General features: G+C 50.9%; 1 protein-coding gene across 1 annotated transcript in view; it reads left to right on the top strand.

The window, feature by feature from the left end:
- Window positions 1-11,183: 11,183 nt before the first annotated feature.
- Window positions 11,184-20,051, top strand: part of CREB3L1 (cAMP responsive element binding protein 3 like 1) — a 46,311-nt gene continuing 37,443 nt past the window's right edge. The window contains exon 1 of the mRNA XM_017529325.2: window positions 11,184-11,758. Within this exon, the coding sequence (XP_017384814.1) occupies window positions 11,657-11,758 (102 nt within the window). The 5' untranslated portion in view covers window positions 11,184-11,656. The remainder of the gene's footprint in view (window positions 11,759-20,051) is intronic.

Here is a 20,051-nt window from a genome sequence, read left to right as displayed (position 1 = left end):
TGATGGGGGCAGGGAGGTTGGGCGTGTGGTAAGCGCTCAGTAAATATGTTCCAAGGGAGATATCTTCCTGGAACAGAGCTTTTCTGCAATCAGGGCCTGAGGGCTGAACCCACAGAGACAAGGGAGGTGGGCAAAGGCAGCCCCCAGGTAGGAATGGATGTCAGAGCTATTGTGACAGGCAGAAGCTATTGCCTCCTCCCCAGTGCTCCTGGAACACCCATTCTGAATCCATGAACTACAGGTTTATCTCACACTGGACTACACCTGCCTGATTACAGATCTGGCTCCTCCACTCGATTGCAAGCAGCCAGAGGGCTTTGTCTATTCACTTCTGGTCTCGGGGGCCTCAGCACTGATCCTGGCACACAAGAGGTGCTCAATAAATGCTCTTGATTGTTTATTTTTTAATTTTTTTTATTTTGGGGAGGAATGGAGTCTTGCTCTGTTGCCCAGGCTGGAGTGCAGTGGTGCAATCTTGGCTCACTGCAACCTCCACCTCCCAGGTTCAAGCAATTCTCCTGTCTCAGGCTCCCGAGTAGCGGGAATTACAGCACACACCGCCACACCTGGCTAATTTTTGTATTTTTAGTAGAGAGAGCATTTTACCATATTGGTCAAGCTCTGGAACTCCTAACCTCAGGTGATCCACCCACCTTGGCCTCCCAAAGTGCTGGGATTACAGGCATGAGCCATCACTCCTGGCCAATAAATGCTCTTTGAATAGACAGCAAGGCTTGCATGAGATGGTGAGAGAAGTGAGGGAGAATCCACCTCTACAGACCTTCCCAGGGAGGATGCAAACTGTAGCCCCACTTCCCTTGCAAATCACAAAGCAGTATCTCTAACATATAAAGTTTAGCTTCTAGAAATCAATTAAGACCAACCACCAATTTTTAAAGGTCAAGGAATGTGCATAGTCTACAGAAAATGACACATAAATTGTCCTAACACATCTAAAAAGATGCTCAATCCTACTCAAGATGAATGCAAATTTAAAATTTACTGGAGGCTGAGCCCAGTGGCTCACACCTGTAATCCCAACACTTTAGGAGGCTGAGGCAGGAGGATCACTTGAGGCCAGAAGTTGAGACCAGCCTGAGCAACATAGTGAGACCTCGTCTCTACAAATAATAATAACAAATTATCTAGGCATGGTGGCACATGCCTGTAGTCCCAGCTGCTCATATAGCTGATGTGGGAGGATTGCTTGAGCCCAGGAGGTCGAGGCTGCAGTGAGCCATAACTGTGCTGCTGCACTCCAACCTGGGCGACAGAGCAAGACCTTGTCTCCAAAAAATAAATAAATAAAATACACTGGAAACCATTTCTTATTGATCAGATTAGAAAATTCCTAAGTTTGATAATATTCTTTCTTTGAGAGACTATAGAACAATCAGCAGTGCCGTATATTCCCGGTAGGAGTGTACATTGGTACAAGATATTTGAGAATACCTACCAACATTACAAATGCACGTTCTCTAGGACCCAGCAACCCTACTTCTGAGAATTTATCCTCCATGCAGTGCTTGAACAAGTCTATCCTTGCAGCACTGTTTGTTATAGTAAAAAACTAGAAACAATCCAATTGTCTGTTTGTTGGGGACAGGTAAATAAATGATGGTACATTCATACAATGGGTGGTTATGCAGCTATTTAAAAGAAAAAGAATGAGGAAGTTCTTTATGTGCTCTTACAGGAAGATCTTCAAAATAGATTAAGTGGGGGGGAAAAGATGCAGAACAGTGTGTATAATACTTTTCGATTTAAAAAGAGAGGTAGAGTGTACTGGTATTGTGGCGCATGCGTGATAATCCCAGCACTTGGGAGGCAAGGCAGGAGAATCAGTTGGAGCCAGGGGCTCGAGACCAGCCTGCGCTCAACTGCTAGTCTGCACTTTTTTATTTTCCCGGTGCCATTTCATATACAAAACTCCAGCAAACTTAACCCTTTCCTGGTTGGGCCCAGATGCCAGGGTTTCAGCTGGGCATAGCATCCATTCCTGTGCCTACAGTGCGCCATTCTCACCTCCACCACGAACACCAGTACAGGTGAGCCATGGTTTCAGACTTCCTCCACACCAGCCAATCCATCCATCAGCCAACCAGCCTTTGCCGAATGCTCCTTGGTTGTTTATTTATTTATTTTTTTATTTTGCGGGGGGATGGAGTCTCACTCTGTTGCTAGAGCATATCGAGACCCTGTCTCTACAAAAAATTTGAAAATTAGCTGGGCACACCTGTAGTGCTCAAGAGGCTGAGGCAGAAGGATTGCTTGAGTCCCTGAGGCTGCTGTAAGCTGTGATTGCGTCCGGCGCTCTAGCCTGGACGACAGAGAAATACCTTGTCTCTCTCTTTTTTTTTTTTTTTTTTTCAGACGGAGTTTCACTCTCGTTACCCAGGCTGGAGTGCAATAGCGCGATCTCGACTCACCGCAACCTCCGCCTCCTGGGTTCAGGCAATTCTCCTGCCTCAACCTCCTGAGTAGCTGGGATTACAGGCACGCACCACCATGCCCAGCTAATGTTTTGCGTTTTTAGTAGAGATGGGGTTTCACCATGTTGACCAGGATGGTCTCGATCTCTTGACCTCGTGATCCACCCGCCTCGGCCTCCCAAAGTGCTGGGATTACAGGCTTGAGCCACCGCGCCCGGCCTAAATACCTTGTCTCTTAAAAAACAAAAACAAAATGGAGAGAGAGAGTGAAAAATAGCTATGTGCATACACACACACACACACACACCATAGAAGGATGCCCAAGAAAGTAATAAAATTGATTATATGTTGGTTAAAGGGTGGGAACTTAGTGGTTAGGATATAGGATGCAGAGATGAAAGGATTACTTTTTGTTGCATTCTTTTTTAATGTTTTAACTCATCTGAATACATTATCTGTTCAAGAAATTGAAAAAGACACTCACACAAACTTCTACCTAGGACTGAGGATTCTTGGATTCTTCGCAAGTTGCTGGGTAATGTGATTCTACCTCAGCCGGCTATCCCTCTGTCATTTTCCCTCCCTCATTCCCACCAGGTTTTCCTGAGACCCTGGATTCCAGTAAGCAGTGCTGCCATCTCAGCTCCTGCCTCCAGATCATGGGCTATGAAGTCAGACCAAGTCACTGTGTGATCTCAGGCAACTTACTTCATCTCTCTGGGCTTTAATAAAACAGAGTAATCCTAGTACCTGTCTCCAAGGGCTATGGTAAGGTGTAAATGAAAAAAGTCATCTTGGCACCGATAAAAATTCAAAAAAAAAAGAGAGAGAGAAAACTCATAGGATGTGTTTAGCGTAGATCCTGGGACTTGATCAATGCCATATTGTATAAATATACAAAGTTTGCCGTTCATATTCTTTGCCAATATTTTAATCGGATTGTTGGTCTTTGTCGTTTTGGTTTAGAGGAGATCTATTGATTCAGAAGATTGAGATATGCATTGCAAACTGGCGGAGCATTGAAAAGCAATAAGACCCAATAAATGACGGTTTGTGAAAGTCACTGTATATTTCTGTGATGGTTTCTTTCCCAAGTCATGCATGCTGGTATTTGAAGGTATCCCACAATGAAGACCCTGGGGCACATCTGGACATCCCCCAAGGAGCAGAGTCTTTTGTCGCTGCCTCTGTGTCTCTCAACCAGTCTCCCCTGGGTCGTCAGTGATTGTCATTCTTGGAGCTGCTTCCAGCTGCAGCCCTCAAAACAATCCCTTTTACTCTAGATGAGACTCATTCTCTGTGTCTTCCCTGGAAGTCCCCAGGCTTGTGGGGTATGTGTGTGATACCAGCTCCTATAAGAAATAAATTCAACTGAGCACGGTGGCTCACACCTGTAATCCCAGCATTTTGGGAGGCCAAGGCAGGCAGATCACTTGAGGCCAGAAGTTCAAAATGAGCCTGGCCAACATAGTGAAACCTCGTCTCTACTAAAAATATAAAAATTAGTCAGACATGGTATTGCACCCCTGTAATCCCAGCTACTCAGGAGGCTGAGGCAGGAGAATCACTTGAACCCAGGAGGTGGAGGTTGCAGTGAGCCGAGATCCCACTACTGCCTCCAGCATGGGCGACAGAGCGAGATTACATCTCTAAAAAAATTCTCCAAGGAGTACAAGTAAAGCCTCCCCAGGAAACCCTAAGTCTTCATTCCAAAAGAGAGAGAATCCTGCCGGGCTGGTCTGAAGGGACAGCTGGAGGGATTGGGTTGCAGAATACACACCCTTGGGGCCCCTCACTCTGAACTGTGGATACTTGGTGCTTGCTTGCCAAAGAGCCGAGGAAAAAACGTGGCTCCTCTGGGCCTGCATCCATTCATTTTTCTCCAGAGAGTTGGTTCACCCTTCAGTTCCGGAGGCTCCCGAAATGTTCCTCAGAGCACCTGGAATATATATTTGCTTTAACCAGTGATTGCCAAGGCCAAGCCTGCTGGGTTTCTGTTTGTTCTGCTCAGCCACAGAGGCTGGGGCTGGTCCCTGAGGATGGCCCCCACTCTCTGCATGATAAAGGATAGAAACCCCCACCTGGACCTACTCCTCAAAAAGAAGAGCCTGGGTGAAGGGCCAGTGGGAGGTAAAGGCTGAGTCTGCAAAGGCCTCGGCCTCCTCCCAACTCTCTGGAAAACCCCCTGGTTACTATGCAATTTATCCAATCCCAGAGTCTGACACAGCAGAAAGATGAAGTCAGAGGCCAGATCTAATTTCCAATACTCTGGTTTAATAGCTGTGTAACCTTGGACAAATAACGTAACCTCTCTGAATCTCCCTCGCTTCACCTATAAAGGCAAAACTATGTATGTATTTCTGTCTCCCTTCTAAAGGCATTTGAGAAACCTACAGACCATGGAATTCGATGTTCCTAATAGAGGAAAGAAAGATGGAGGAAGGGGAACAAACGGAAGATGAAGTAGGATGCAGCGTGTGAAATGAACCTCCAGAGACTCTGTTGCAAGAGGACCTCAGCAAATTCATCTCTGAGCTTCCTCACAGCCCAAGCAAAGAAGGTAAAGCAATGACTTACAAAACCTAGAGTGTCCATTAAGTTAAAAATAGGCCTGCCACTCAGAAGCAGCCTGCTTTGCTTCCCCAGGCCTTCCTAAAGGGGCCAGATGGCAGGTGGAGGTAGAGGATATGTGTGTAGTGGGCCCCTCCCCACTTGGGGGTAATACTATCTCCCAGGGTCTTTGTGAGTCTGAAATAAAATGAAATGCTTGACGGTGCCACCTGGAGTGGCTGGCATACAGTAGGTGCTTAATATCTGCACATTTCCATCCTTCCTCCTACTCTGTCTGCGCTCACGGAAGGGGTATCTGTAGATCTTACAGGCATTTGAGGATTCAGCTCTTCAATCATTCAGCAAATATTTATCGAACACCTGAGTTAGGCAAACGTGGGTATCCCCGTCAACCTAGCTGGCGTCTTCCCTGCTGTCCCCAGATCCTTGTCCTCAGAAGTTCTCCCCCTCCCACTGCCACCCACCCTTCTGGATCTCAGCCTTTGCCTCCTCCCAGCATGGCTTTAAACCCCAGGGAGCCCCGCTCCTGTGGCTTCTCCCTCATTCCCCGCATAGCTGCAGGCTGCTCCCTTCGACCACCACATTCATGGAGCTGGGCCACGTGCAAGAGCACAATTAATATTCCACTCAGTCTCCCCCAGCCTTGCTGCCTACTGGGAGAAGATGGAAACCAGATTTGCAGCCGCACGCGCTGGCATGGACGTGCACAGTGAGGCAGAGGCCCGCCCCTAGGTGTGAGCGCTGGAATACACTTGTGCAAATGGTGGAAGCCCCACACTTCAATTCACACCTCCAGACATCCTGGGGGAGGGCGGGGGCGGTATGCACACCTAGCTCCCAGCCAATCGCTGCCCAGGGACACTCAGACTCGTCACACACAAAGGCCATATTTGCTTTCTGGGCAGAGGGAGTCAGAATCTTCGCATTTCAGAGCTGGGAGGATGGAATTTCAGACACCAGGCTAAGACCCTCATTTTTCAGGGAAGAATCTGAGGCCCTGGCTTCACCTTGACAGTTACCAGTCCCCGGTGAACTGCAGGGTGACTGGATGCATTTAGCAAAGCCTTTGATTTAAACGCCTGATGCTGCCTCCCTGCCTCCTGGGGACAAGCTACTTCAGCTTTGGGTGGGGGGCGGGGCACTGGGAGGATAAGGGCTTGGCAGGAGCAGGAGGTGGTAGGCAGGATCAGACCTCCAACTTTCCGTGCCCCTGCCCTTTCTCTTAGCCCCATAGTTCCAGCTCTGCCAGCCCTAGGTGGGGCAGGATTTGCAGGGGACTGTCCCCAACAATATGAGGACTCAAGGGGAGGAAATAAGCGGCTTTGCTGGTTTCTCTCCCATTACTCTAGACTTCCAGAGTGAGGGAGATGGAGGGCGTGGTGGTACGCCTAAGAGCGCGTCTTCCGGTTAGGGAGCCAGGTGGCTGCGTTCTAGAGATGTCTAGAAGCGAAGCTGGAGCAGGTGATTCGGGCTGGAGAGGAGAAGGTGACTTGAGACCAGGAGGAGAGCAAAGCAGGAAGCGGGTGGAGCTGTTTCCCAGATGGCAGGCAGACAGAGGGCCAAGGGGCGGGCCTGCTTCCAGGCCAAAGATGGGACGGCAGAGCAGAAATTCAGGGAAAAAGAAGCAAAAATAATTACCAGGAAAAGGAGCTGGAAGGGAGGCAAGTGTTTTCTTAGTCCTTAAGGAACTTCAGTCTTCAGAGAATTTAAAGAGGAAAAAAAATCTATCTTAAGGCCTTTCTCCAAGGCAGGGTGGTTGGTGATTCACTCGCTGCTGTGGAAGGCCCTGGAGGAAGGTCCTCCCCTCAGCTCCTGCCTCTCCCCAGTGAGTAAATTCAGTTCATCTGGGGTGAGTGGAAAGGTCCCTGGGTGTGGAGCCGGGAGGCCCCGGTTTCAGTCCTATCTCTGCCTCATAAGGCTGGGCAACCTAGGGCAAGACTCCAATGGCCCGAGGCCTGGGTTTTCTGTAAAACAAAGAAGAGGCAAGTCATATAAACTCTCTGAGCCTTGGTTTTCTCATCTGCAGATTGGATAATATCATGTCAATTCTAAGGTGTCATCAATTACATGATGCACCATTATGTTATGTACATTAGGAAGGAAAAGAGCATCATCCATTAAACTACGACATAACATCAGTCATAAGATACATTCTGACTTCCGAGATGTTAAAGCATGTGAAGAAATGTGCATCTCAGAATCAGTGAAAGACAATACTTATCTCACAAGCTTGTTCCAAGAATTAAACAAGATAACATAAAGTATTTAGTGCCTGGTATAAAGCAAGCACTAATAAACGTCCGGTATTTTTATGGTTCAGGGTGGGGTGGGAAGGGCTCACAGGCCAAAGGGGTGGAAAGGAGAGCCTTAAGCTGAGTGAAAGCTGGGAGCCTGAAGCCCACCCTGCCTCCTGGCAGAGTGCCACCCCAGGTTCCATGTCCAGCCCCAGTGGGGGGCACAGGAAAAGCAGCCATGCAGCCCATTTTAGGGAGCTGCCAGAGAACAAAGGGCCCCGTCTGCACCCCGGAAGTCAGCCTAATCTCCAGGATGAATATGTTTTCATTTCTAAGAAGTTCCTGTTAGAGTGTGCCAAAGCATTTTTCCCTTTACAACCAGCAAACAAGACAGGTTTACTTTGGGTGACCTTATTACTGCCACCCAGGGCCTGCCTGCCGAGTGTAAACACCCGCCTTGTACCCTCTGGGAGGCTCTGGGCAGAAGCCTGGAAAATCAAAGTTTTTCAGGCCTCCTGAGCAGGGAGGCCCTTCACTCTCCCCAGACCCCTACCCCTGTTCCCCAGGCCCTGTCCTGGAAAGGGCACATTGGAAGATCCTTGGAGAGGATGAAACCCTAGAAGGCATCAACACCTTGCCCATTTTATAGCTATGGAAACTGAGACCTAGTGAAGGGCAGTGATTCTACACAGACACACACACACACACACACACACACACGCACATACACATTCTGCTCACAGCTCAGCCTGGCAGGAGTCTCTCTCTCTGCCTGATCTTCAGTGTCTGGAACAGGCAAGAAGCTTTTCTCTGCCCTCTTTCTTTTGTGCGTCATTGACTGCGTTGTGATGTCTATATGCATGAAGCTTTTGCTTCGCAGCTGGAACAGCTCCTGGAGAGCAGCAGCCAGGTGTTGCTGAGCCCCTCACAGAAGGGGCTGCTGTGACTGCTGTACATGACCTGCAGTATTTGGGCCTGTGGAGGTGGTGTTTGCAGAGCCAACCTTGGCCTTCATCCCCTGACTCCTTCAGATGCACAGGAGGGGGCTGCGTGGGGGGGCTGGGCTGTGGCACCAGACCCAGGAATGAGTAGGGAGGGAGCAAACTCTCCCTGCTGGGTCAGAATGCAGACGTAAGACCCAGTAAGCCATCTCATTTCCTCTCCTGGAAAATCTTTAATAGACAAGAAAGAAGGGATGTGTGGCTGACCACACCCTACAGAAGGCATCAGGTGGGCACACTTCTTTCCAGTCCTGGCACAAAATAGAGCCTGGGCTTCAGTGTGGCCATAAATGCAGGGTATGTGTAGGGCATTAGGTTTTCACATTCAGCATCTCACTCCTGCACCACTTCAGCTCTTCTCAGTCAGGCTTTCCTCCTCCTCCTCTTCTACTTGCTGTTCCCTCTGCCTAGAATGCTTTTCCCTGCATTTTGCCCCATAAATGACCCCAGTTCTTGATTCAGTTCTCAGTTCAGACATGGCCTGTTCAGAGAGGCCTTCCATACCCACAGGGTCACATCACACTATTTTATTTTTAATCATCTTCTTAACATTTTTTTTACCCATATTTTCCTCCACCCACCCACCCACCCCTGTGCACCCAAATTTACTCTGGGATCTAAGATCTTAATAACCGCCGTGTCTCCAGTGCCTGGTCTGGGAACCATTCACAGTAGGTACTCAATAATGCTTGTAGAACGTGTGAACAAATCTGCTGTCATCCTCATCTCTGCTGGACTTTGCCATCCTCTTCATTCCAGAAAGAAAATGATCACACTACTCTGTGTGCCCGGCTCTACCCTGCCTAGTCTCCCTCCTCCCTCTGCCACCCCTTTCCCCAGGATTTCTCTTGGGAGATCCTGCCTCTCAGACTCTGTAGAAGCTGCCGGAACCAGAATGTCTCCCCAAGATTATTTTCAATGGTTTCCTGGGATGTTCACCTGGGTAAGAATAAGGAAAGAGAGCACACTCTAATCCTACTTATCTAAAACTGTATAATCTTCCCCAATCACTTAAATGGTACCTGAGTCTCTAATTACAGAGCAGGCTGGGAGGAACGCAGGCACAATTTCCAACCAACCTCAGGCAGGGCGGCACTTTTGCTCCTCCTGTGGGCCTGCAGGGACTCTAGCTCAGTAGCCAGGACTCCAGACACCTGCTGCTGGAGCTCACTCATGACCACAGCTTGTTCACCCCGCCAGAGACCCCTCCGCTCGCCCTGAGAAGGACCTGCCACGTCTCAGTGTTTGAATGGTGCCCATTTGGCCAGATGTGACACATTTGGGGAAGACACCCATGGTCCCAGCACCCCAATTCTACCCGCCACTGTTGTGAAAGTGAATTGATTTCTTTTCGGCCCAGCCTCCCTTCTTGGAGTTGCATGGCTGGTGAACTGCTCCCCAGGGCATGGGTTATATTCCTACCTTCTCAGGAGCAAATTCTCCAGGAGGCCTGGCATCTAACAGTCATATGACAGCCTGGAAGGTCAGAACTTCACTCTCCAGAACTATGTCAACTAGATCATAAGATGGAGAAAAGCCACGTGCCTGCCCGACTGCCAGGCAAACAAACAACTGCTGTTTCAGCCTCGGTATGAACCCTTCTCCCACCTGGCGCTGAGAGTAATTTTGGTGACATCCATGGCTTAGCTGCAATGACATCTCTACTTCTTAAAGGCCTTTTGGTTCCTGAGCTAATTAAATGCCCCAGACAAGGAGGACACACTTAATCCTATTAATGACTTCTGGGCAGGAAACAGTGTGCCCAGCCCTCTGAGGGAGCGCCTCCCTGAACCTCCTCCATTTGTTCAGGTGCTTGGCAATTGTTATCAGCCCTTTCAAGAGATTAAGTTTGTAGGCAGGAGCAAGCCACTTAGGTGAAGGATCCAGGGGCCCTGGGAGTGTCTGGTGACTGTGGAGTGTGCAGCCAGCCAGCACCTTGGCTCATTCAGGTTCCAGAACCGCTGTTCTCCAACTTCCTGCTCTTCAGAACCATTGAGGGGAGCGGGACTTGACAATCGAGGAGCTTCTCCTGGCCTCTCTCTGGCTGTTCACCCAGCCCTTTCACACACAGGGAAGCTGGGGACAGTCCTTGCCCTGAGGAGTCTTACAGCTCAGTTCGGTCACAGACACAATGTGAGCAAACAAACACAATACCACATTAGACTGGAAACACTGGAGGTGAGCACATGATGTCCTGTGGTGTATACTGGTGGTAACTGCTCCAGCCTGGGAGTTCAAGGAAGGCTTCCTGGAGTAAGAAACATGTGAGATGAGAAATGAGAGTTAAAAGCTGAAAATCGGCTGGGCACAGTGGCTCACACCTGTAATCCCTTCACTTTGGGAGACCGAGGCAGGTGGATCACCTGAGGTCAGGAGTTCGAGACCAGCCTGGACAACATGGTGAAACCCTGTCTCTACTAAAAATACAAAAATTAGCTGGGCGTGGTGGAGCGCGCCTGTAATCCCAGGTACTTGGGAGGCCGAGGCACGAGAATCGCTTGAACCTGGGAGGCGGAGGTTGCAGTAAGCCGAGATGGTGCCATTGCACTCCAGCCTGGGCAAAAAGAGCGAAATTCCGTATTAAAAAAAAAAACTGAAAATCTCCCCCGCTGAGGGGAGATCTGTTGAGGGGACAGTGAAACAGAATTCCCTGACTGGGTTTGGTGTAGGCTTTAGCATAAGGCTGGAAGGATGGAAATAGCTCCCTCAGCAATTTATGAGACAGTGTTTGGTGAGGCCTTAACAAAATGCCAATGTCCCAGGACTATTGTTGCTTTAAGCCCCCACCTTGAGCATTCAGAGGAGAGAGATTGCTAAGACGAAGTTGCAGATGTTTCTTTAAAAGGGAGAGAGGATTCCCCGAGCCACGCCCTCTTCTCATTAATATTAAATTATTGTGAATATTGATGTGGGGGCGTGGCGCCTTGGACAGCTGGGCCAGCCAGCCAGGGGTTCCCGGTTTCACAGAGAGGAAAGTGACAGAAGCCGTGCAGAGAGAGGAAGACGCAGAGACAGCGGAGCGGCCGGCAGCCACCCAGTCTCGGGGGAGCGCTTAGCTCCCCCGCCCCGGCTCCCACCCTGTCCGGGGGGCTCCTCAAGCCCTCAGCCCCACCCCTGGGCTCCCCATGGAAGCCAGCTGTGCCCCGGGAGGAGCAGGAGGAGGTGGAGTCGGCTAAATGCCCACGGTGCGCCCGGGGCCCCTGAGCCCAGCCCGCTCCTAGCCGCTGCCTAAGGCCCCCGCGCCCCCAGCGCCCCCCACCCGGGGCCGCGCCGCCTCCGCCCGCCCCTCCCCCGGGGTTTCGCCCCGGACCTGCCCCCCGCCCGCTTGCCAGCGCTCAGGCAAGAGCTCTGGACTGGGTGCGCCGCCGCCCTGGAGTGAGGGAAGCCCAGTCGAAGGGGGTCCCGGGAGCCGGCCGCGATGGACGCCGTCTTGGAACCCTTCCCGGCCGACAGGCTGTTCCCCGGATCCAGCTTCCTGGACTTGGGGGATCTGAACGAGTCGGACTTCCTCAACAATGCGGTAAGATGAAGGGTCTCCGTTCCGGTTCCACCCCTTGGCACCCCTCTTTGCTACGCGCCTGGACCCCTAGAAGGGCCGACTACACATTACTGGGCAGGAGCGGGGGAGGGAGTTCAGCGCAGGATCTCCCGGAGCGACCTGTGCTTGGAGCTCCGAGATTTGGCGAGTAGGTCCCTCGACACCTCCCTTGGACCCCCGCCTGACCTGAGCCTCGGAGCTTGGGCCAGTGCGCGACCCTCCTGGGGCTCAATCCTTGCATACATTGGCCTCCACCTTCTAGGAGGAAGGGGCCATCAAGGCGTCGGGGGCCGTCCGATTCTCCAATCTGAGCTCGAGACACCAATCCTGCCCCCTTCTAGCCATGTCTTCTAGCCGACCCCAACCCACCCCCGGTTCCAGGACCAGACGGGGCGAAAAGTGGCAGCGCCCTTTCCTGCGCCCCACTTGGGGCTTAGGTGGCTCTTAGGCTGGATCTCCGCTGGGGGGCGCACCGGGGAGTGTTCAGAGTGCCTGAGACCCGACGCCCCTGGGGATGAGAGCCAGACCTGGGTTCTCGGCCAGCCCCAGAAACTTCAGGGTGCTGCCCTGGCGGCCCCAGGGAATCAGGCCCAGAGACCCTCCAAGGAGGGACCTAAGCCTGGGGATTGGGAGGAGGCGGTCAGGGCAGCAAGGGAGATGGCTCGGGAGGAGGGAGCCCTTTCTCTCCATCTGCCTCTAGACCTCTGCTCTGTCCCTCTGTTCCTGGAGTCTGGCTGACTTTCTGTCTCCCTCTCCCTGTCTTCTTGACTAGGTCCGACTGTGGGTTTGTCTTTCTCTTCTCACTCTTCCCCTCCCTCCCTAAGGAAACGTGGCTTCTCTCTCTTCTTCCCTCCCTCCCTCTCTCAGGCTCAGCCCTAAAGCCTTGATGGGGGAGGGGCATGGGCTTAGAATGGGAGAAAATATTTGGGTTCAGAAGGGCCTGCCCAGATGAAATGTGGATTGTTTGGGGAATCTAGTGGGAGCCCCCTCTTCAGTGAACCACCAGTTTTGTGTGCATGCCTCTATACACACACATACTCTCTCTCTCTCCCTCTCTCCCCCTGTGATCAAGCACGAGAGTCTTTACCTGATCTCTACCTCCCAGGACTAACATAAACTGGGCCAGGCAAGAGCCAAGTCCTTAGAGGACTTCAGCATCTTGGACTTCCACCTAAACTGTTCCAGGCCACTAGATCGATGGTGAGGAACCAAGCCAAGGGACAGGAGCCAGAGTCAAGGGGGCATGGGGGCTGAGGTCTCCCTGCTCTTCATTAGGCAGCACATCCTGGTCACCCTACACTCTAAGGAAGGCCTCTTGTCCCAGTCAGAGGGAGGATAATTCAGCAGACAGGACAAGGGCATAAGGGGAGAGGGCTTGCATTGGCAGCAGAGACTTGGGTTCTAGTACTGGTTCTGCTTCCCCTGAGCTTGGTCCATGCCACTGGCTCTCCTCCCTGGACCTCAGTTTCTTTGTAAAATGGGGGAGAGATTGGAGCAGGTCTTCCTAAGGATGGTTCTGGCACAGATCTCAGGAATAAAGCAGCAGGATCCAGGGGATCCAGACCTCCTCTTGATGTTGGTAAAAGACAATTGTCACAGGGAAGGAGGTTTGTCAGAACTCGGAGCCTTGAAGTCAAGGGGGGCGGTAGACCCCTGCCATAAGCTTCCCTCGGCCCTTGGCAGCTCCGAGTTGGGCTTTCTTCTGAATGAACTCGGCCGCCGGCAGCCTCTTCTTGCTGCTCCATTCAGTCCTGCATCCCCAGCTGCTCATCTGGGCCTTGGTCCAGCACAGGAAAGGAGGCACGATCGGATAGTGGGATCCAGCACTGGGACACTGGGGAGGAAAAGGCCTGCTGGGGAGGCTCCTGATCTCACACCTGGGCAGACCCAGGAGAGGCAGCAGGAGAAGATGGGGCGCCTAACGAAAGAAAGGACTCTTGGGCTGGGAATCAGGAGATTTAATTCTGTGTTTCTGCCATCAGTCAGCGGAGCAATTCAGAAAAGTGACTTTTCTTCTTCTGGGCCTTGGCTTCCTCATCTGAAAAATGGGAATATTAGAACCGTCCCCATAGCATTACCATAGGCATTTCGAGAGAAAATTAAAGCGAAGGTTAACATAGCACAATGCCTGGCATGTAAAGTTCATCGTTGGCTTGATCCATAGAGACTGGATGGGGGAGATAGTGAGAATTGCTCAGCTAGGAGTTGCTGTGTGACTGTAAGCAAGTCACTTTCCTTCTCTGGGGGCTCCAGTTCCATAGCTGAGGTCCCTTCCAGCTGAGATCCCATACCAACCCTTCCCCCAACTTCTTCATTATGCATGGGGATAGGAAAATGTTTCCAGGGTTAAGAATGGGTAGGGATGGTGTCTGTGTGCCTCTCGGTCTGGAAAATGGAGAGCAGGATATTCACTATCCTCTTAAAAACCCAGATATGGGCTGTAAATCACGTGGAAAACGCGTGTGCTCTGTTGCTCTGTGCAAAAAGCAAAATATATGCTCAACTCCTGAAAACAGCTATGCAAGAAATACGCGTGTACTTGGACAGACAGGAGAGGGAGTGCACAAAGTCAAGACAAGTATGTTTGGAGGTGGCTGGGCTGCTTTATTTTTCTTTCTACGAGGATATCTTTATGATGCCGCAGTTCTGTTTATGTGATTCTCAGAGAGGCTCCTTAGAAGGGGGCTGCTCTTCCTGTCCCATGTTGGGGCATCTCCTCCCTGCTCCTCCCACTCTCCCACAGTTTCTGATGGAGCCACTCTTGAGCCACTGTACACTGTGGTCCTTTAGCCCCTTGGCACTTAGGAGAGAGAGGGTCTGGGCTCCAAGAACTGGGATAAAGGACCAAGGGGAGAGCAGGTCGTTTCTCTAGATGGAAACACTGGGTCTGTGTGCGTTCCCTCCTTCCTCTCGCTAAGGGGACAGGATGTCTGGCTTCTCTAGAGAGAACTGGCTTGGGATCCCAGAGAAGCCCCAGCTGGGAGGGTGTGGGGAGAAGAAGGAGCAGGAAGAAGAGGTCTGTTTTCTCAGAGGGGAGCAGCAGGAAGCTGCAAGGATGTTTGCCCAGCACACCCGTTCACTCCCTGCAGCTGGGGAGGCCAGGTGTGGGAGTGACGGGGACCCAGGGACCAGCCCAGCATGGGGGAGGCAGTGGGGGCTAAGGCTGATTACTACTCCCCAGTCCCCTACCCTGGCTTCTCCTGAGCTAACTGGGAAGCAGAGAGGCCCCTCCACCCCCAGCCTCCAGGAGATTTAGGGAGATTAGAGAAGTATGTGTGTTTGGGTGTTCCTATGTCTGTGGGTGGGCCTTTACCAGCCCTTAAAAGGGGAGATGTGTGTGTGTGTGTTTCTGTTTAAGTTCTCACCAACAGGGAAAAGGACAGAAGGGCCAAGGCTCTCTGGTCTCAGAGTGGAATCCGCTAGAAAACTGCTAATGAAAAACCCACAGGAGGAGCCCAAATCACAGGGTGTCTAATCAGAAAGGAGGCCTCTGATACCTACTCAGGAGTAGGTGAGGTTTCGTTTGGGTTTTGCTTCCCCCAGTGTTGAGGGAACAGTTCCTTGAGCCAGGAGCTTGGTCTGTCTTGTTCACTGCTATATCCCAGTGCCTAGCAACCAATTGTTGGATGGATGGATGGATGGATGGATGGATGGATGGAGAAAATGGGGCCCAAGCCAGACCCCGTATTCTGAGAGAAGAGAGAAAAGTGTCCTTAAGCCCATCTATTTGCAGCCATCAAGGTCCTGCAGAGCCCACACTGTTTCTGAGGTTCAGGAAGGGCTCTCTCCATGGTTTTCAATGAGTTCTCATTACCTGGAGCCATCCCCATACTGTGACACAGGACTTTCTGCAGCCCCTGGTCTGGAATAGTCTACAGCTGGCTGACCCACAGGGGATTTGAACTTGTGGCTCAGGTCTCACCCTTGAGCACTGGCTCTAGAGCTTCCATCTGCCCCAGGTTCTTCTTCAGATTGCTCTAGGACTCCTGGATCCATACTCACCCAACTTGAGACTAAGCCTTTTCCAGCCCTGCCTCAGGGCCTTTACACATGCTGTTCCTAACATCTGAACTGCTTTTCCCCCAGTCTCTCCATCTCAGCCTTCTGATCTCAGCTCAAATGTCGCCTCCTTAGGGAATGTTCCCTGACCACCTAAAGTGGAACCCCCGTCTTCTTTTATGTTTTAGTCTTTCGATTTCTTCTAGCCCTTAACCCAGTTTGCAGTTATTTTAATGGCTTATTGTCTGTTTACCCCATGAGAAAGTAAGTTCCATGAGAGAAGAGTCCATATCGGTTTTGTGCATTGACATAAACTTAGCACAGTAACATAGGGCAAAAGAGATGCTCAATATAGTAAAACACTACAGTAATGCAGTAAATTCACTGAGTCAAAAATTTCCAATTGTGTTCATTTGTGCTGGCTCACACCTTTAATCTCAATGTTTGGGAGGCCAAGGCAGGGGTATTGCTTGAGCCCAGGAGTTCATGACCAGTCTGGGCAGCATAGGGAGACCTAGTCTCTACAAAAAAAAATAATTGCGGGGCATGGTGGCATACACCTGTGGGAGGCAGCAGGAGAGGGAAGATCACTTGGGCTGGGGAGGCTGGGGCTGCAGTGAGCCATGATGGCGCCACTGTACTCCAGCCTGGGCGACAGAGCCAGATCCTGTCTCTAAAAGTAATAATAATAATACAAATTTAAAAATAAGATTTCCAATTATATAAAATATGGAGTTATATTTTTGTAGAATTAACAAAAAACAGTATTTTTCAGATGGTCTGTACTATCACAAAAAGCAAGAAAGTCAAAATTGTGACAGCTGACTGCACGCAGCAGACCGCACAGAGAGAGTCCCGCAGGAGCATGAGGCAGTCACTTTTTTTGACCAACCCCACAGAGAACAGAGTTTTGCTCACTTTTATTTGACAAGGGGCCTGGGCATAGAACTAAAGTCAAGTTTGGGTTACATTGTAGTGAACTTCGCTCTATTTCAAGTACTTACTGTATTTGTAGAGAAAATCACTTTAGGCTGGGGCAATCCTTGTAAGAGAAGGGAAAAATTGTTTTTAAAAAATCCCAGGCTGGATGTGGTGGCTCACACCTGTAATCCCAGCACTTTGGGAGGCTGAGGCAGGGGAATCGCTTGAGGCTAAGAGTTTGAGACCAGCTGGGCAACACAGAAAGACTCCATTTCTATAAAAAATAAATTATCCAGGCGTGGTGGCATGTACCTGTAGTCCTGGCTGCTTGGGAGGCTGAGGTGGGAGGATCACTTGAGCGCAGGAGTTCAAGGCTGCAGTGAACTATGACCATGCCACTGCACTCCAGCCTGGGCAACACAGCAAGACCCCAAAAAATCAGATTTAAGTGTTCAAGAGGTGTACTTACAATTCTTGAAGGGGTCCTGGGGTTTTCAGGGTCCTGGCCTGGCCAGCCCTTCGGGTGGTGGGGATGCTGGGTCCCACAGAAGTGTTATGTGTACCCGGATGTGTCATGAGGTCCCTCTGGCTTCCCTGGACCAGCTGGGAATTCACTTGCTCATTCATTAATACACATGTCCATTCCTTCAGCAACTGGGGGCCGGGCGCTGTGGCTCATGCCTGTAATCCCAGCTCTTAGGGAGGCAGAGGCGGGACGATAGCTTGAGCCCAGGAGTTCGAGACCTGCCTGGGTAATATAGCGAGACCCCATTCTCCACAAAAAGGAAAAAAACAAAAAAAAAAAAAATAAGCATAACTTCCCTTCAGCAACTGGGCACTGAGGGAACGTCTATGCTGGTGCCAGGGTAACCTGCATTGAGAAGACGCACTTGGCCCTTCAGTCACTCACAGGTGAATGAGAGAGACAGAGAGGGAAGTAGGCAGTATCAACATCATGGCAGGCACCATGATGGAGCAGAGCGTGGCAGGTGGCTGAGCCAGGGTACAGGTCATGAAAGGTTTCTCAGAAGGTGATCTCTGCACATGGTGCCCCAATTTCCTGCATCCTTAGTGGCAAATGAATTATTAGAAGGCATTTCTGGCCAGGAGCAGTGGCTTATGCCTGTAATCCCAACACTTTGGGAAGCCAAGGCAAGTGGATCACCTGAGGTCAGGAGTTCGAGACCAGCCTGGCCAACATGGTGAAACGCCATCTCTACTAAAAATACAAACAAATTAGCCAGGCATGTTGGCACATGTCTGTAATCCCAGCTTCTTGGAAGGCTGAGGTAGGAGAATCGCTTGAACCCAAGAGACAGAGATTACAGTGAGCCTAGATCACGCCATTGCACTCCAGCCTGGGCAACAAGAACAAAACTCCATCTCAAAAAAAAAAAAAAAAATGCATTTCTGCAGGGACTGGGGCCGTATTCCTTTTACTGAGCATGTATAGGCATTATTATCCATTGTGCAGATGAGAAAACTGAGAGAGGGGAACATATTAGCTCTGCTTAAAGGCAGGGGTCCTACAGAGAGAGTCAAGGGGGAGAATAAAAAGCAACTACAGGCAAGTTCTCTTGGTCTGGTTTGAGCTTTGCCCTCTAGAGCAAGGAAAATTCAGGATCTTGGATATCAGAGGGTCCCTGCCTTCATCCTCACCCACTCCCATCTTTAGGGCATCTTGGATGCCTAGAACTTTATGGGCAAAGCCAGACCCCCTGGACAAGCTCCCACACCCCGTTTCACACCCTATCCTCAGATTCACCCCAGGATGCTGTTCCCCAGACCTTCTGGGGACTTAGACCTTTGCTCTCTGAAGCTCCTGGGACTCCTCAGGAGGCTGTTTCTGTCTGCCCTGGCCTGGCCTGGCTACCGCATCAGGAGAGGGGAGCATAAAGGACATCCCTGCTTGTGTCTCCTCCGCATACCATGTGTCTCGTGCGAGTCCTGGTACTGAGGCCCTCCCGGAGCACCTCTCTCTGGGACCTGGCTTATCCTTGAACCTCCCTCAAGAAACCAGCTCCAGATGCTGGAGAACAGGCTGTTCCTCTGGAAATCTCAGCACTCCATGGGACAGGATGGAGAAGAAAGATTTGGGTGGAGTTAAGTCAAGACCATGAGCATTGCTCTGGCTGGAACTCCGTGTAACCCTCTTGAGCAGCCCTCAGGAAGCCAGGGTAAATGGCAGGACCCTGGACCAGGATTGGAGAATTTGTGGAGGTGGGAGTGTCTGGTTCAGGAGAAGCTGGGAGGGGCAGGAAGTGGCCCAGAACTCTGACCCTCAGAGGAAATATGTCAAAGGTATTGATTTCCTTGGAGTGTCAAAGATCTTGATCCCCACCACCTAGACACACCATGTTGTCTACAAGGCCAGTTTGATAGTAGAGCAACCATGGACTTCCCTGCCGCCGGGTTCAGTGTGCCTCCTCCCACAGTTCCCCTGGGACAGAGCTTCACTGTGGCTTCCTTGGCCCTTGGCTCATGGCCCAGCAGCCACTTCACCCATTACAGAGAGGCTGACACATCTGGGCTGGGATGTGTGGTCCGACTTAACAGCTGGACAGCAGCAGGCACCAGCCCCTCCTCCCCTTCCAAAAGAATAACAAAAATGAAAGTAGCAATGGAGTGAGGCAGGCTCTTCAGGCCTTCACGGAGAGCCGGGAGGCGGGTTTCAGACAGTGACTGAGTGGGGCTCGCTTTGGAGGAAAACAGGTCTGAGCCTTTGCCTATTTCCCTCTTCACCTCATTTCCCTCACTTGCTGTGTGACCTTAGGCAAATCACTTTCCCTTTCTGGGCCTTGGCCTCCTCATTTCTGAACTAAACTGAGAATTTCTTGAGAGCAGGGAGTGTCAGTCAATTATTTTTGGCTATTCCCTAGGTACAGCTATAATGATATAATGACAGTGCTCAGGAAATGTTTTTTGTTTTGTTGTTGTTGTTATTGTTTGAGACGGAGTCTCGCTCTTGTTGCCCAGGCTGGATGATGCGACTCGGCTCACCGCAACCTCCACCTCCCAGGTACAAGCGATTCTCCTGCCTCAGCCTCTGGAGTAATTGGGATTACAGGCATGAGCCAATTTTTGTATTTTTAGTAGAGACAGGGTTTCTCCATGCTGGTCAGGGTGGTCTCGAACTCTCGACCTCAAGTGATCTGCCCACCTTGGCCTCCCAAAGTGCTGGGATTTCAGGTGTGAGCCACCACGCCCAGCCAGGAAATGTTTATGGATTGGATGGATGAAAGGAAGGCAGGATAGCCGGGCGCGGTGGCTCAAGCCTGTAATCCCAGCACTTTGGGAGGCCAAGGCGGGTGGATCACGAGGTCAAGAGATCGAGACCATCCTGGTCAACATGGTG

The sequence above is a fragment of the Cebus imitator genome, unplaced genomic scaffold (assembly GCF_001604975.1).
Source record: "Cebus imitator isolate Cc_AM_T3 unplaced genomic scaffold, Cebus_imitator-1.0 Scaffold58, whole genome shotgun sequence".
Lineage (NCBI taxonomy): Eukaryota > Metazoa > Chordata > Mammalia > Primates > Cebidae > Cebus > Cebus imitator.
The sequence above is the reverse complement of the archived record's forward strand: the minus strand, read 5'-3'. Positions and strand labels throughout refer to the sequence as shown.